The sequence below is a fragment of the Ursus maritimus genome, unplaced genomic scaffold, assembly GCF_017311325.1.
Source record: "Ursus maritimus isolate PB19 unplaced genomic scaffold, ASM1731132v1 scaffold_7, whole genome shotgun sequence".
Classification (NCBI taxonomy): Eukaryota; Metazoa; Chordata; class Mammalia; order Carnivora; family Ursidae; genus Ursus; species Ursus maritimus.
Window position 1 is genome coordinate 36,843,175 of NW_024426885.1, and position 15,315 is coordinate 36,858,489.

At 57.3% G+C, this 15,315-nt stretch overlaps 1 protein-coding gene across 4 annotated transcripts in view; it reads right to left on the reverse strand.

The window, feature by feature from the left end:
- RASGEF1A (RasGEF domain family member 1A) overlaps nucleotides 1–14,358 on the reverse strand; it is a 29,132-nt gene extending 14,774 nt beyond the window's left edge. For 3 of the 4 annotated variants that reach the window (XM_040624081.1, XM_040624080.1, XM_040624078.1), the window contains exon 1: nucleotides 14,237–14,358. In XM_040624081.1, the coding sequence (XP_040480015.1) occupies nucleotides 14,237–14,254 (18 nt within the window). In that variant the 5' untranslated portion in view covers nucleotides 14,255–14,358. Of the gene's footprint in view, nucleotides 1–666; nucleotides 879–14,236 lie in introns of all 4 variants that reach the window. The other variant, XM_040624079.1, reaches the window with a different exon arrangement.
- Nucleotides 14,359–15,315: the final 957 nt, after the last annotated feature.

Sequence of the window (15,315 nt, forward strand, 5' to 3'; positions counted from 1 at the left end):
CTCACTGAGGCCACATTCTGTGCCTCTGTTGATGCCCCATGCACAACCCAGAAGTCAGAGGACCAGGTTACACCCCAGGGGTGAATTTGGATCAATGGGACATGGGAGGCAGAGGTAAATTCCCCTTCCTCACCCCAGATGGACTGTTGGAAATATAACAGTTTTTGGAGAGCCTCTCCAAAGACATCCAATGAGACGGACTCCTATAGGAAGACATCCCTAGTTTCCATTCGCTCCCCTTCCCTCCCCCCTGATTCCCTGGGACCACACCCCCAGTAAGTGCTGGCATATAAGCTTTGGCTCAGGCTCCAATCTCTGGGGAAGCTGGGCTCGGAGAAGAGCATCCATTTGTCTTGTTTCTGTCCCCCTCGCCATGCCTGCAACAGGCACATGCTGATGGCCAAGCTTATGGGGCAGGGCACTGGCCCCTGAACATCCCAGCAGGAGTGGGGGGTGCAGGGGGGAGAAGGGCTTCCGGCCCAGAGCAAGGGCTCACACGCCAGTACAGAAGGTAAACCCTGTTCTCTGCGTTCTGCTCAGCCCAGCCGACGGCCTGCCTGCAGATGGTCCTGGACGCCCGGGGGCCTTCCCGCGGGGTACGCTCTGGAAGTCTGCATCCATGCGACTCAGATCGAAGGCCCCTTTTAGGGCACTCAGCCAACTTACTTCGCTTCTGAGTATCTGCGGCTGCCCCGCCTCTTGCACACGCGCAGTTTCTAAGGAACACACACGCGGACACAAGCATCCCGAGCGTGGACACACTGCCTGGCCGGAGGGCCCAGGAGGAGAGGGCAGCACAGTGGGTGGGGGCAGACGGTCTTGGAGACTGGGAGAGACTGAGTGGCGAGAACACAGGCAGCCCCAGGGCCCCGAGAGACCTGGTGGAGAGGGGAAAGAGGGATTTCAGGACTTTTCTGTGGAAGATTATGAATCAAATTCCCTTTTGCAGCCTCTTTGAGAGACCTCAGCTCGAGATGTGAGTGCCACTCTGCCACCGTGTTTCCCGATGTGGCCCTAGCACACTGGGGCCCCGTGGGGTCCGTGCCCCCCCCCCATCTGGGGTAGCAAAACACAGAGGAGGGCATCTGCGTCTGGCCATACGTGCAAAAGCCAGACGAGTCCTGGGAGGGACAGCCATGCCCCGTGCCTGTGTGTACCTTCTGGAACCTGGGGCACCGTCCTTCTACTCACAGACTCCAGAGGCCTTCACTGTGACCCTGCACCCCACTGCCATCTCCCCCAGAGCCTGGGAGCTGCAGCTCTGATGGAGACCCAGATCCTTCCAGGCCAGGGCCTCAGTACGAGAGCCAGAGCCTGCTGTGAGCACCCAAACGGGCCCATCACTGCGTGTCCCATACACCCTTGTCTGCCCAGGCCTGGGTAAGGGTCACCCTCCTTCCCGACGGCTTTTCCTGCTCCCTGTACTGAGCTGCCCAGCAAGGCCCAGGGGAGCCTGACACCGCCCCACAGTCTTGGAAAACACTCCCACAGCGGACGAGCTGATGTCACAGTTTACTTGAACATACTCGGGGACGGATTATAAAGGACACTGACTCTAGAGAAACCATCCAATTACTGCGCTGTGTGCCGAGCCGTCTGTGTTCACGGCTGTCCGGACAGCCCCGTCCACCTTCATGGAGACTTCTTCGTGCCCACGGCCTCCTCTCCCACGAACCGGCCCTTGTCTCCAGCCTCCCAGCCCTGGAGGGAGCCTCCAGTTCACTGCTTCACCCCCCAGGGCCTTACTCAGAGCAGCCAGGTGGGGCAGGAGCCTCATCACGGGAGGGGCCGTGGCCTGCACCACTGCTGGGCTCCCACCAGCTCTACCCCCCAAGACATGTCCTGGGAAACGAGAGGCAGGGCTCCACCCCGACCCAGGGCATCTGCAGGAAGCAAGCACTTCCTTCAGCCCCAGAGGGACTAACGGAGGAACACAAAAGATAACTGGCCAACCTCAGGCAAGGCCAACTCTGCGCCAGTCAACAGGGGGGACAAGAGCCCACGGAGCGGACAGTCCCTGCCACAGCCGGGCAGTGTCAGGCCTCCGTTCGACGCTGAAGGGGAGAACAGGGGTAGGTTCCCAGGGCAGTCAGAATTTTCGGACCCCTTCCAGATCGTGGAATCTGCAATTCTGGAAATTTCTGAGAAACACAGAAGCAGGGATAAGCTTTCTTTTGACTAACCTTCAAATGTTTGTCATCAGGAGTTGGAGCCCAGCCAGAGGCTGGGCATCACACGTCGCACTTGATGCCATGCCCCTAACCTGGGGGGCGGCACAGAGACACCCATGTTTCAGACGAGGACATGCAGTTCGCGGCCCTTGCTCGGGTAGGCGGCGGCAAATACGTCTGCCCCACTTCCCTGCTCCTTCTCAGGACTGTCGTTTCTGCTCATCAACGTCCCTGGCTGGGGCATGACCTTCTGAGCATCGGACGAAGGCTGAGGCCCCCGCCCTGGACATGCGGATAAACGCACACTCCCACGGCATTCTGCACATAATTCCACGGATTGATGGGCTCCCAGAAGTTCATCTACGGATGCGAAGTTAAGAATCCTAGCTTCCTGGAAAACGGGGACAAACGTGGCCTTCAGGGCCCATCCCGCATGCGTCCCCAGGGACGCTCCAGGAGGTGGGAGAGGGCCTGCCGGCCGTGCCTCTGCCAGGCTTCGCCAGGGCTGCTTTTGGAGGCAGCACGTGGGCTGCTATATTTTAACCTACTCAACAAAAACGAAGACTATTTTTAGCTCAGCTAGCTGCGGGGCATCACAATTAGCAACTGAAAATTACACATCTTGCCAGTCTCCCCTCTTTTGGCTGGAGGAGAAAGAGAGACCGAGAGACAGAGGAGGGGAGGAGGGAGGGAGAGAGAGAGAGAAAGTGCTCCTGGAGGGAGCTGGGTACCAGCCCTGTCACCCCAGCCTGGCGGGCCGCTTAACCAGGAGGGCAGCCTTTAGCAGAGATTCCAGAATGAGCGCATTCAGAAAGCTGTCTTGGGTTGCATCCTGGTTCCAGAAAAATCCAGCCTTGGTGGGAGCAGGCACGAGCCTCATTCACACTCAGAGGCTGCAACCGGGGAGAAAATCATGCTGGCTACTTGGACCAGGACCAGCAACACACAGAGCCCAGACCTGCTGGGGACGCTGGGGCAGCCAAGGTTGGGCAGGAGCACAATGGCTCCCCTCACCCTTCTAGGGCTGTCTGCTTCCCTAAAATCATTTGCACTGGGGTGCAGTAGAAGTGGGGTGTCCCACAGAACCCTTACTCCTTGCCCATCCATCCATCTATCCACAAATGTTACCAAAGACCTGCCCAGACACTGGGAATCCACCAATGAAGGAACCAAGGCTCTCTATGCCCCCGGGACGCCCACTGGAGCAGACTGTGGCTGCCACGCACGATGATTCATATCTATGGGTGTGCCACTAGGGGTTTGAAGGGGATCGGTGCTCTGGAAGAGGAAGAGGAGAAGAGCATCAGGAGTGTGGGGACAGAGCAGATGGTAACCTAACCAGGTGGAGAGACTGGCCTTCCTAAAGGAGACTTCTAGAAAAGGAAGAGCACGGTGAGCAGAGGGAAGGGCTGGTGCCAGGCCCCAAGACCTATGAGTCTTCCATCCCCATTGGCTCCCTAGAAATCTCCCCTGGAGCACGTCTTGCTTGCTCACTTCCAAACAAGTATTTCCTGATTATCTTTCAGCCATGCTAAATGCGGCTCTATGCCGGGCTACCGCGGGCAGGGCACCCTCCCTGCCTTCCTCTGCTGCCTACATGGGGCTCCGGGGATACTCTTCTGGTGTTTGTCCAGGATGAAACACCTCTTCCAGGAGGCTCTCCTGGGATCCAAAGCTGACCCCCTTGGCGTGCAGACTGGGGAGAGGAATTGGCTGAGGGGACCCTCACTTCACACAGCAGGGAACTCTAAGCAGGAGGCAACAAGACAAAACAAGTTCGTAAATGAAATGCTTGTTATATGTGTGCCCCCCCAACACTTTTACAGGATTCCTCGCGCATATGCAGACCGTTTTGGTAAACCCTTAGTGGATCCTTTGCAGCAGCGAAGATTTTCACCTACTCTTTGGACCCTGTCAAGTCACACCACCTGAGGGGGGCCAGCAGTGGGAGGGGGCTGCCCCTGCCAAGAGAAGGCCATCAGGATGGTGAAGGTGGCCTCGATTCTCTGGAACGTTGTGACTCTAAATTATAACCAAGAACCTGCCCACTGGGGATGCGGGAGGAGTAGAAAGCTGCGTGTTCAGTGGGTGAGCCAAGGGGCCCACCTCACGAAGCCCATGGCCAGACTAAGGCCTCAGTCCCCAAGCTAGACCGGTCAGGAGGAAGAGGCAGTGCTCCCTTCCTTCCCCCATCATCCCACTTAATCTCCCCTATCCTGTGATCCTGCTGTTTCCCTACTCATTTCACAGACCAGACAATGGCAGCAAAAGCCAGAGGTCCAGCAGTGGACAGACAGGTCACTTCACATGGCCTCCGCAGTCCTATCCCCATTGCAGGGTGCCCGGGGAGAGGGAGAGATCCAGAGCCCCACCCCCACCCTGGATCCCACTAACTGGCAGAAAACCCAATCCAGAGAGCCAAGACTAGCTGGGGGCAGCTGCATGCCAGACCCTTGAGCTGGTGGGGGGATGGAGGAGGTGGGGGGGTGGAAGCCTGGCCCCAGGGGCACAGTGCCCACAGACAGGGAGTGGGGAGAGGCAGGGGTGCGGTAGTCTGAAGGGAGACAGGGGGAGGAGGAGGACCCACCCCAAGTGCAGCCCCCTCCCCTTTCCAGTCCTCCGGCCTCTCCCCACCTCTCTAATACACCTGTTATTCACGACAAGCTCATGTCCCTCCCTCCGTCGCCTCCTCTTCCCACTCCAGTTCCTTAGAGGCAGGTCTGCACCCCCGCGTTGGGCATCGAACCCTCGCAGGCTGCCTCCAGCCCCACGTGGGGCCAGGTGGCGCTGGCAGCTCTTCGGGCAGACCGCCCAGTGACCTGCCAGTGGCCACGCCCTCAGGGCTTCATCTGCAAAAGGGCACAGGTAACACCTGCTTCAGAGAGTCTGCGTGCTGGCGTGCTGAGCTCACAGTCATTTCCATAGATTCTGGTGGTACGAGAGCTTCCAGGAGCCAAGACCCTGCGCCCTACATTGCCCCGGCCCCCAGAGTGGCCCCAGGACTGCCTCTGGCTCAGGTGGCTGGATCCTGGGCCAGTGGGGAACAGCTTCCTTCAGCCCCCGGGAATGGAGGCCCGCCCCCAACAGCAGAAGGGCACAAGCAGCCCCCAGCCTGAATTCAGACACTTCTAAGGCAGGAACCTCCCGAACCTCCCTCCTCCCCAAACCCCAGCTCTCAGATCTTCCTAACTTTGAGCTGAAACGTGTCTCCCATAAGCACCAGAGAGCCCAGTCCTGTCTGCTGGGGCCACATGCCACAAATATTTGGGGTCTGGCTGCAAGCATGGGCTGGGCATCCAGCGGGCTGGCAGGGAGGTCTGACCACCCCCCAGCTGGAGCCACACCCTCCTCTGCAAAACACCAGCAGCTCCAGCGCCCGGTTCACAGGTGGCAGTAAGCACACAGCGAGGCCACCATGCTCGGGACATGCTCGGTACATGCTGACCTGGGTGCACTTGTCACCAAAGTTACCTGCTGCCTTCTGCGACCCAGATTGTGAGGGCTGGGGCTGGCCTCTCCCTGACCCCACCTCTGGGGTCCCTCTCACCTCTCCATGCCCAGGACAGCAGCAGGCCCCTCCTGCCCACAGGAGGACAGTGGACAGAAGCTCCCTCCTGCTCCCAGGCAGACAGATCCATCGACCTGGCTGCACCGCCGTGCCCGGCAAGTGGGGCTCAGAGCTGGCTCTGGCCTCGCGGTAGCTGCTCGGCCCCTGCCCGGGGTGGGGAGTGGTGGGGGTGACACACCTCTGCGCACAGGTCCTTGGCCCTCCTCCTCCTGCACCCCCATGGACTTGCCCCCAGGGAAGTACTGGGGAGGACGTGGCTGGTCCCACCCGGTGGGTCGGGCCACGGGAGCACCCTGCAGCTCCCACCTTGGTGTCCGCCCAGCCGGCCTCAGCGGGAGCTCCTGGAGGGCAAGGAGTGACATTTTTTTACATAAACCAAGCTTCAAGAAATCGCATCACAGAAGCCATGAGGAAGGGCCATATTTACCTTCGCCCGGCCGTCCTGGGGGCGGAGGGCCCGACTGCAGCCAGAGGCGGCTGCCATGGGAACCAGAGCCAGGCAGCCCCTCGCAGGGCGCTGCCTCGACAAAGGCCCGGCCTGGGGGGTGATGCTGATAATTAAAGCTTTGTTACAGACGCAGGATTCATTTTTTTTCCTTCTGAATTCCTTCCTAGAATCAAATACTATTTGAATTGAGTAAAGGAATCTTGCCATCTCCTCTTCACACTCCTAAATACGAATTCTGCCGAGCCCGGCTTTTTTCCTCTTTTTTCCCCCCTCCTTCTTTTCTCCCTTTCTGTCCAGTCAGCTTCTTCTGGTGGCTGCTCAGGGGACAAAACGTCATTGTCCACCAATAACCATCCCACTATTGAGCCTTGAGCGGCCCAGGGACAGAGCAGGTAGGATTTCAGAGAATCCCTGCCCTTTCCCGCAGGGCGGCTGGCTGGCACGCTGGCCTCCCACCAGGGCCACTGGGGCCCTCAGGGCCGGGGGCAGGTGCCTGGGGCCTCCCCTTCCCCCGCCCCTTCTCCTCTGGCCTCCTGCCCCTTTGGGCCCATTCCACTGGATTCCACAGGGGTCAGCCCAGCACTCCTGCACGGGGGCGGCTTGGACTCTTGAGCTGAGCGGGGCGCAGGCTGGGACAGGACACTGCGCACACGGAGATCAACGTGGGAGCCAGTCCTATCATTTCTGGAGTCCTCTCAAGGTGCCCCGAAGGGGGAGCAGGGCACAGATGCCCACCTCGACTGAACTCGCTCCTCTGGGGTTCCCTTTCCACGTGGAACAGCCCCCTACAAGGCTGCTACTCAGAGTCTGCCTGTCACTAGGGCCCCGCCCATCAGGTAGGAAGAGCCCAGGTTCCAGGAGGGCGACAGTGAGGGACTGCGTCAGAGTTGAGGGGCCTTGAGAGACAGGGAGGCTGGGCCCCTCAGCATGGATGGGTGGGGTGGGGGACCGGCCATGGCCCAGACTTTTCCAGGAGTTAGTATCTGGCTGCCTGGGGTTGCTGGGGTATGGAAAAATGACACACAGTTCCTTTATTTTTAAATGACATCTAATTAGGCTGAGCAACGATTTTCCCTTGTGTTTAAAAACAAATAAAAATCAATTTCCTTTACTTGAATTGTCATCCTCCTGGCAGACGCCCCGAGTGGTGCCCCTGGGAATCCACTGTGCTGCGAGAGCCGGAGGGTTCTGTGTGCCAGCCTTGGGGTGGAGGGCAGGGGGCTCCTGGCTCCCTGCTGGGCCCAAAAAGCCATGGCCTTGTCTGGTGGCCACAGCCTCTTGGAAGGATCAAGACACATGTCTTGACCCTCTAACAAAAAGTTTCCCACTCCCTGTGCCACTTCCCCTGTACACTCCCTTGTACGTGCCCCCTACGTCCCCTGGCCCAGAACCTGACCAGCCCCCAGGAATACCAAGGGCACGGCTGCCTCCATCCCTCCCCGGGGCCACGCACTTCCCCACACAAGGCACTACACGTGCTGTCATCCCATTTTCCAGAGGAAGGAACAAAGGCTGAAAGGGCTTCTGTCATCAGCCCAGATCTTAGAGCTCCGACGAAGGGGGGCTGAGATTTGAAGCCTGGTGAGTGTGACCGCCGTGATCGGACATAAAACCTAGAACCATCAGCACAGACTCAGAAGGGAGAGCAAGTGTAAGACGAAGGCAGGTGGGAGCCAGCCATGACCCCGTGAGACAGACTCGACCCGGTCCAGATGGAGCCACCTGCTTGGAGCGCGCAGAGAGGGGTCTGGTGAGCGCAGCACTGCAGCCAGGGTGGGGGTGGTGGGTGGTCAGGCCAGGGTCCCAGGGCCAGCCATGCATGTGCCCCCAAGAAATCCCACACTGGGAGGGATTCAGGACCTCCCCGAAACAGCCCAGCAACCTCACTGCCGATGAGTGACATTCACAGAGCGCTTTCCGCCTGCTGGGCCATCCCGCACCTGCCCACAGCACCCTCCAAGGCATTACTGTCCACTTTCCAGATGAGGTGCCGACCAGGAGGCTAAGGAGAGCCTGAGGCCACGCGGTTTGACAGGGCAGAGCAGAACGACAACTAGAACTTTCTATAATTTCTGACAAGTGGAAGAGACGAGGGGTAGAAAGGAATGAAAACAGCAGAGTGCGTTCCCTTCAACCAGGGGTGTGGGAGCACGAGGAGACAGTACATGGAAACCGTGTTGTCAAAACAGAAAGCCATATTCTTCCATCCAGAGTATTCACCTGCATTGTTCACACATCCTATCACCAATGAAACCCCAAAAGAGTCCCCAAACAGAAATGTACGGGTGACCGAACATTGTGGACACACTTAACACAATAGCTGGATATTAATAAACGATGACCAAAAAAGCCTACCCACTTGATTAAAAAACTTCCCTAAATCATGTCTGTGTTAAAGAGGCAGTCAAAACTCCAGTTACAGACACATCAGAGAAATAACCCTTATAAGAAAACTCCTCGTGAAATTTGATATGGCCAAAGCTGTTCTCAGAGAAACATTCATAGACTTCAATACATTTTAAGTAAACAAGAAAAAATGGAAATGAACTCAGCACTTGACTCAAAAAGCTAAAAAGAGCTTCCAAACAAAACAGACATGCAGCAAAGCAAACTACAAGAAGGAATTACTGAAAGATAAATTAGTGTATTTAATGAAATAGAGAGTAGAACTTGCTGATTGAATTCAAGGGCTGATTTTCTTTTGAAAACACAAAATAGATAAACCTCTGGCAGTTCTAATCAACAAAAGGGTGGAAGAAAGGGAAGGAGGGAGGAAATCAGGAGTATGGAGGGGAGGGAAAGAAAGGAGGGAGGGGAAGAGGGTGGGAGGGAGGAAATGCAAAAATACAGCTACTAGGAATGAAAAAGGAACTCTAGCTTCAGATATGGAGCAGAAACTTTAAAAGAATCGACTATATAAATCTGTGCTAAAAGATCCGAGAGCATTTTGAACTGGGATATTATTTAGAAAATATAAATAACCAAAATAGACGAAAAATGCTTAAAACCCCGAAAGACCAATAACCATAGTGCAAATTAAAGTGAGTTGACAGCCAACCAAAATGTAGGGAAAAATTAAACCAACTCCTGGCTGAGACAGCTTCTAAAATGAATTATTTCAAGCCTTGGAGAATAAGATAATTTTATATGTTATTTAAACTATTTCAACTACGCAATTCATATTGAAAACCCTTCCTATCCATTTTACAAAGCTGACATAACTATGATTTATAAATGTGACAAATCTGTCCCCTAATAAAAAGCACAGATAAATTCTTACTTATGAATACAGATGAAAAATACCCTAAGCAACTTATCAGTAGAATGAACCCAGAAGCATTTTAAAGCACAATTGAGTCTGACCCAGTGGGATTTATTCCAGAAACATGAGGATGATTTAGCTCAGGAAAGCTAATAAGTCAACACATTAATAGGTCCAAGGAAGAAAGGAATTTGATGATCTTGCTAGATATAGAAAAGCTTTCAATGAAATTTAATATCCATCCGTGCTGTACACTCTTGGCAACTAATGAAAGAGAACTGCATCCTGTTCGTGATGAAGGCTGTCTACTGGAATTTAGAGCCAATTTCAGACTCAGTAAAACATTAGAGGCCTTCTCACTAAACTGAAGATCCAGCCAAGGACAGCTGCCATGATGTAATGTTGCTCTGCCCCTTTCAGAAAACACAATAAGATAAGAAAATAAAAGACACATTAGAAATGTAGAGCTAGAATGTTCCTTATGTGCAGGTAATCTGGTTAATTTCTTAGGTGTTCTAGGAAGCCAAACTGAAAATCTGTTCAAACTAGTAAGAGAGACTTCACTTATCAATTATTTAACATACATTTTTTAAAAATGAGTAGCTTAGCTATTTACCTCCCCTGCGTACAGGTGTCCCTGTCCCCAAAGCTACCCCCCTCCCTCGGAGCACAGGCTGTGATGCTCGCTCCAGCGGCAGCAATAGGGAGAGGTGTGTGTGAGCCGGTGCCCTGGGACCTCCCAGCTCTGCAGGTGTCCCAGCCTTTGGCCAGGGACACAATGTCCACCCAGGTCAGCCACCCCGGGTCAGCCACCTGGTGCACAGCGTGCTTTCCTGCCACACACCCGTGCCCCTGCACCATTGCGCCCTCCGGGCCGGGCACTGCCGGTGTCCAGCCTCCTCTGGGAACCTGCCAGCCCTCTTCTAAGGATGTTGCTCACGGCCCTGGTGCTCACAGGAAGGCCAGGCTCTGGGAACAGTTAGCCCCAAAATGAACGTCAGCTCCTCCTGCTCCGGGTGCTGCCGCAGCCTTTGACCTTGGAGCCTTGGTTTCCACTTGTCTTACCGGCACGGTGACCTCTGGAAGGTTAAGGGAGACCCAGAAGCTGGTCCCCGGGGTCCTCTGACTCACACTCACCAGCCCCACCTCAGGCAGGGGGCGGCTTTTGCGGCAGCCACGCTGACATTTGGGAAATGCCGTGGGCTTGGCCCCAGTCAGGCAGGCGGGTGTGAGCAGGACAGCGAGGGTGGGATTATTCCACTGGAGGCTGAGGTGCAGGGTGCTGGGTTTGCCAGAGAAACCCCAGCTGTGACAGGAGGCCACGGGGCCAGAGCCCTTGCAAGCCGCAGGACTCCTGAGGGGAGAAAGCGAGGAACCCCAGTAAAGGTCCCTGGCTGCCCTCCTTCTCCTGAGACCCCGAAATCCTGGAGCCTTCGTGCATATGCTCCCACCTGACCGCTCACCCCAGGGCCCCTCAGCCTGGCCGCCTCTGGGATCCCCCTTGTCCTGGAACCCACAGGGACCCAGTCAGCCCAGAACCTGGCATAGTGGAGGCCTGGTCTGGGAGTCAGTTCTGCCCTTGACCTCCTAGTTGAACTCAAGTAACCCAGGCTACTGTGGGCCTCGGTTTCCCCATGTGTAAAACAAGGAGGAAGAACTAAGCAGTCTCCATGGGCCACTTCAGTCCTCATGTTTTTCCTTCCTTCCTTCCCTCACTTAGTCAACAAGCACCCATGAGGCCCTACGGAGCTGTTCTGCACACTTGGAAGGGGAACAGACAGACATAACACCTCAGTGCACAGAGCAACTCAGGACCAGGGTCTGTGCTGAATCCTGAAGAAGCACAAGGGTGGGGGACTAACTCTGTAGAAAGAAGTCAAGGAGGACTTCCTAGAAGAGGTGATTTTTTTGAGATGGGTTTCCAAGGATGACCAGGGGTTTTCCAGTAGATTAGGAGAAGGAAAAGCAAGGAGACAACAGTCCTGACAGAACCCAGCCTTCCTCATGTCACTCCGCCAGCAGCTCCCCTGGTGGGTGAGGTCCCAGAAGCCCAGAGGTATGGAGGGTACAGGCAGCTTCCACAGGTACCCCAGCTCCAACGGAGGCCACGTCATTCCTGAGTCAAACCCTACCCATTCCAAAGCCAACATGTTACCCTCTCCCCCAAGCAGCCCTCCATACTGCCTCGCCCGTAAAGACTGCACCACTGTGGTCCCGTGCCTAGTAGGCACTCTGCACCTTGGCCAGTCCCCGATGCGCATAGCAGCCAAGTCGACACAAGACTCTGCAGCTCCCTCAGCCCACCTTGCTGCCCCTGGTGAAGCTCACACAAAGGGCCCCCGCCCCAGCAGGCAGGCCCAGCACGATGGTGGTGTGGGGCCTGGGGCAGGCTGGGCCCAGGGCCCGGCTGTCCTGAGCCAGCAGGCAAGGTGTAGGCAGTATGGCCAGGAGACAGCAAGGGGCCCACAGGATAGAGCAAGCTGGGGCTCCAAATTAGCACTCCACGCCACACCGCTCCCCAAGCTCCAGCCTGCCCACCCCCGGCCAGGTGACATCTCCCCAGGGGATGCCAAGCCGTTTCTGCCTCGTGCCCACCCCCAACTGTTCCACCTGCATCCTGTCCCACCTTTTGCTGAGGGCCATGTCCTCCTTCCTGGCATCGGCCTGCCTCTCTCTGTCCCCAGCGCCACGTCTCAGCCCTCAGCAAGGCCTCTTGCTTTACTTCGGAGCGTGTCCGCATCGGCTCTTCTCTCCTCCACCACCACCTCCCCAGTCTGAGCCCCTGGGCCATGGTGCTGGCCCCACCTCTTCTCTCCCTTGCCTCCTCTGCTCCTGACATCCAGCCTCCAGTCTGGCCTCTGGACACATAGGTGGCTTCTTGTTCAAAGCCCTGCCTGGCGTTTTCCTGGTGTGCCCCCCCCCACTGCCACTTACCCCCCTTCCGCCCCTCTGTCAGCTCCTCATGCATGCGTCACACACACTGAGGTCTCCCCTAACTGTCCTACCCTACGCACAAAGAGCACCCCCGTAATGGTGGTCAGTACACTGGGCCCCACTTGCCAGGCTGGGCAGGACTGTCGTTACTGGTCCTAGTGATAACTGAGTGGGACCATGTGACTCACCCAGCTCAGGAGTAGCGAGTACAAGTGACAGGGGGACATGAACATCCTAGTGCAGGAGCCTCTCTTCCACTCTGCCATGGAGTCTGTCAGCCTGGGGCCCTGAGTGGAGACAGCTTGGAGCAGGGTCCAAATTGCACTGTGCTGTTAAAAGCCACTGGATTTGGGGAGTTGCTCTGTTTCTGCAAACAACCTAAACTATTCTGACCGATGTACCCTCCATATGTCCTATTCCTCTTTCTTGCTTTACCTGTTCTCTTTATCACTTACCACCATGCAACATTCCGCATTATATGTAATTTTTTTCTAATTTTTTTAAAGAAATCTCTACACTGAACATGGGGCTCAAACCCATGACCCTGAGGAGTCACGCACGCTCGTCCAGCTGAGCCAGCCAGGTGCCCCTCACGTTGTATCTATTGATGGTGCTTTCCCCCCCAGTCTCACTCGCTAGAAGGTGAGCTCCGTGAGGACAGGAACTGTGCTGTTCGGTCCCCCTGAAGCCACAACATCTGCACACAACAGGTATTCGATAAATGTGTGCTGAATAAGTGATGAACGAAGAAACAAATGAGTCCCACGTCTTCGGCACAGCCGGGGTGGGCCAGCTCAGCTGAGGCCCTCCTCTGTGCCCCTCTGGGCCCCCATTCACACTAGGGCTGAGCTCCCTGGTCTGTGCCATCAGCGCCACGCTAAGGGGGCTGGGAGCAGGGGCAGCACCCTAGCCTTGAATCACGCTGCCATTCCGTCTCAAAGGGTAGGTTCTAATGAACAGTCACGGGAATGCAACACCCTGCCTCATGCTCAGGTTAAGTCCAGGACATGTTCTCAGTCTCCTTTCCTGCAGAAAGGAAGCTGCCCCTCACCTTGGAGCCCACACTCCTTGAAGCCCCACCCTGGAGTTCACTGTCCTTAAATACACAGGCATTTGTGGGCCCACACAGTCACAACCCTGCCCCCATACACACCTCTCCCTCCCTCTCTCCCTCTCTCACTCATACACACACATCCCATATATAAACACGCCTGCATTTTCACATACTCTCACTCTCGCCCACACATGGCACACACACATACACACCTCCCACGGCCGATTCACGCAGACCTCCTCTTCTCCCCCACCTCCTCCCGGCAAACAGGTGGTTCTGTGTGGTTCGATTTCCAGAAAGGATTCAGGGTCGTCCTGGCTCTAACAAGCCTGACTGCCAGTCCCATGGCAGCCACCCTCCTCCTGGCCCTGCTGCTGGGGCTGCTGTCTCCTGCCTCCCTGGCCCTGTTCACCCCACAGGGGCCCCTACCAGGTTTGCAGGTGCCTCCCAGCCATAGATGATCACTGGCATCAGCGAGCCAGGCCAGGAAGGGCAGTGGCAGACTGAGCCATCCACCCATTCTAAGCCCTGGCGCCGCCCACCTGGCAGCAGGTGCCCCAGTGGGGACACGCAGAGGGAGTGGTTCCCCAGGGCAGGCTCCTTCCGAGCCAAGCGGGGCCAGAGATGTTCCGGGTGGTCTCATTAACTGCCGGAGGTCAGCACCTCTTCCCAAGCTCTCGGTGGCGCAAGAACCCCCTGCCCGCGGTCATAGGCGCAACCGAGGGGTTGCCCCGCGTGGGCACCCTCGTCGCCGCCTCGCGACCAGCCGCCCCGCACCTGCCACGTGCCGCAGCCCTACCTGGGGCTCCAGAAACATCCTGGGTGCCTGCTCCCCGCGCTATACCCCGGCGCTGCGAGCGCCCCGCGTGTGGTCGCTGGACTCCCAGAGCGCCGAGGAAGCTCCCGCCCCCTGACCCCGCCCGCGGGCTTCCCCATGCCCGCTGCCCTCCGGCTCACTCACAGCCTTGCGTGGGGCGGGGCGGGGCCAGGGGTGGGGCTAGGCAGGGGGAAGGCGGGAGTCTGGGTGGGGCCGAGGGACGGCTGGGTCAAACCAGAAACGGGGCGGAGCTTGGGGCGGGGTCGGGAGGGTTGGGGGGCCCGAGTGGGGCGTGCCGCGGCGGGGCGGGGCGGGGCGGGGCAGGGGAGGGGGCCCGAGGGGCGGGGCGCCGCTCGGAGAGCGGTGGGGAAGGGATGAGTTGGGGAAGGGACGAGTTGGGGCACCGCCAGGGGCGCGGCGAGGGCAGGGCGCACGGGCCTGGCGCTGGGTTTCGGGGCGCTGGGAGTACAGGGCCGGGGGCCGTGGCGTCAGTCGGGCGGCCGCACCAGCCGTCGGTGCTGGGGGGCGCCTATGTGCCACCGGGCGAGGGGGTGCTTTGTCGGTCGGGACTCAGTGCGGGATGCGAGCAGATGTGTTGGTGAGATCCCGCTCTCGGAGAGCCCCGCGGTGACCCCATCTCCTCCCTTTGAGCATCTCTTTCACCTTTGCAACCTCACCTCATCGTAGATATCCACTACAGAGCAGGTGCTTGGCCAGCGTTTGGCTTGAATGCTTCCCTTGACGGGGCGCTCACTCTGGTCTCAAGCGTCACCCGGAACTCTGTTCTTCCATTTCCTTGAGTGAACACAGGGGATACAGCAGCTGCTTTTGTGGGAGGACTAATCTGAGACATGGAGTGGGGCGGGCCTGGCAGGCATGGCACAGTGAGGCGTCATTCCACCCCCCAGAAGCCCCAGCACTCCGAAGGAATCCTGTCAGGTGACAGGTCACCCCCTCCATCGTGTGCCTGCGGTGGACCCCACCCCAGGCGCTGAGAATTTGGATGGAAAAGATGGACTGAGCCAAGAGCACCCTCCCTGGGAGATCTGGAACTGGAGAGC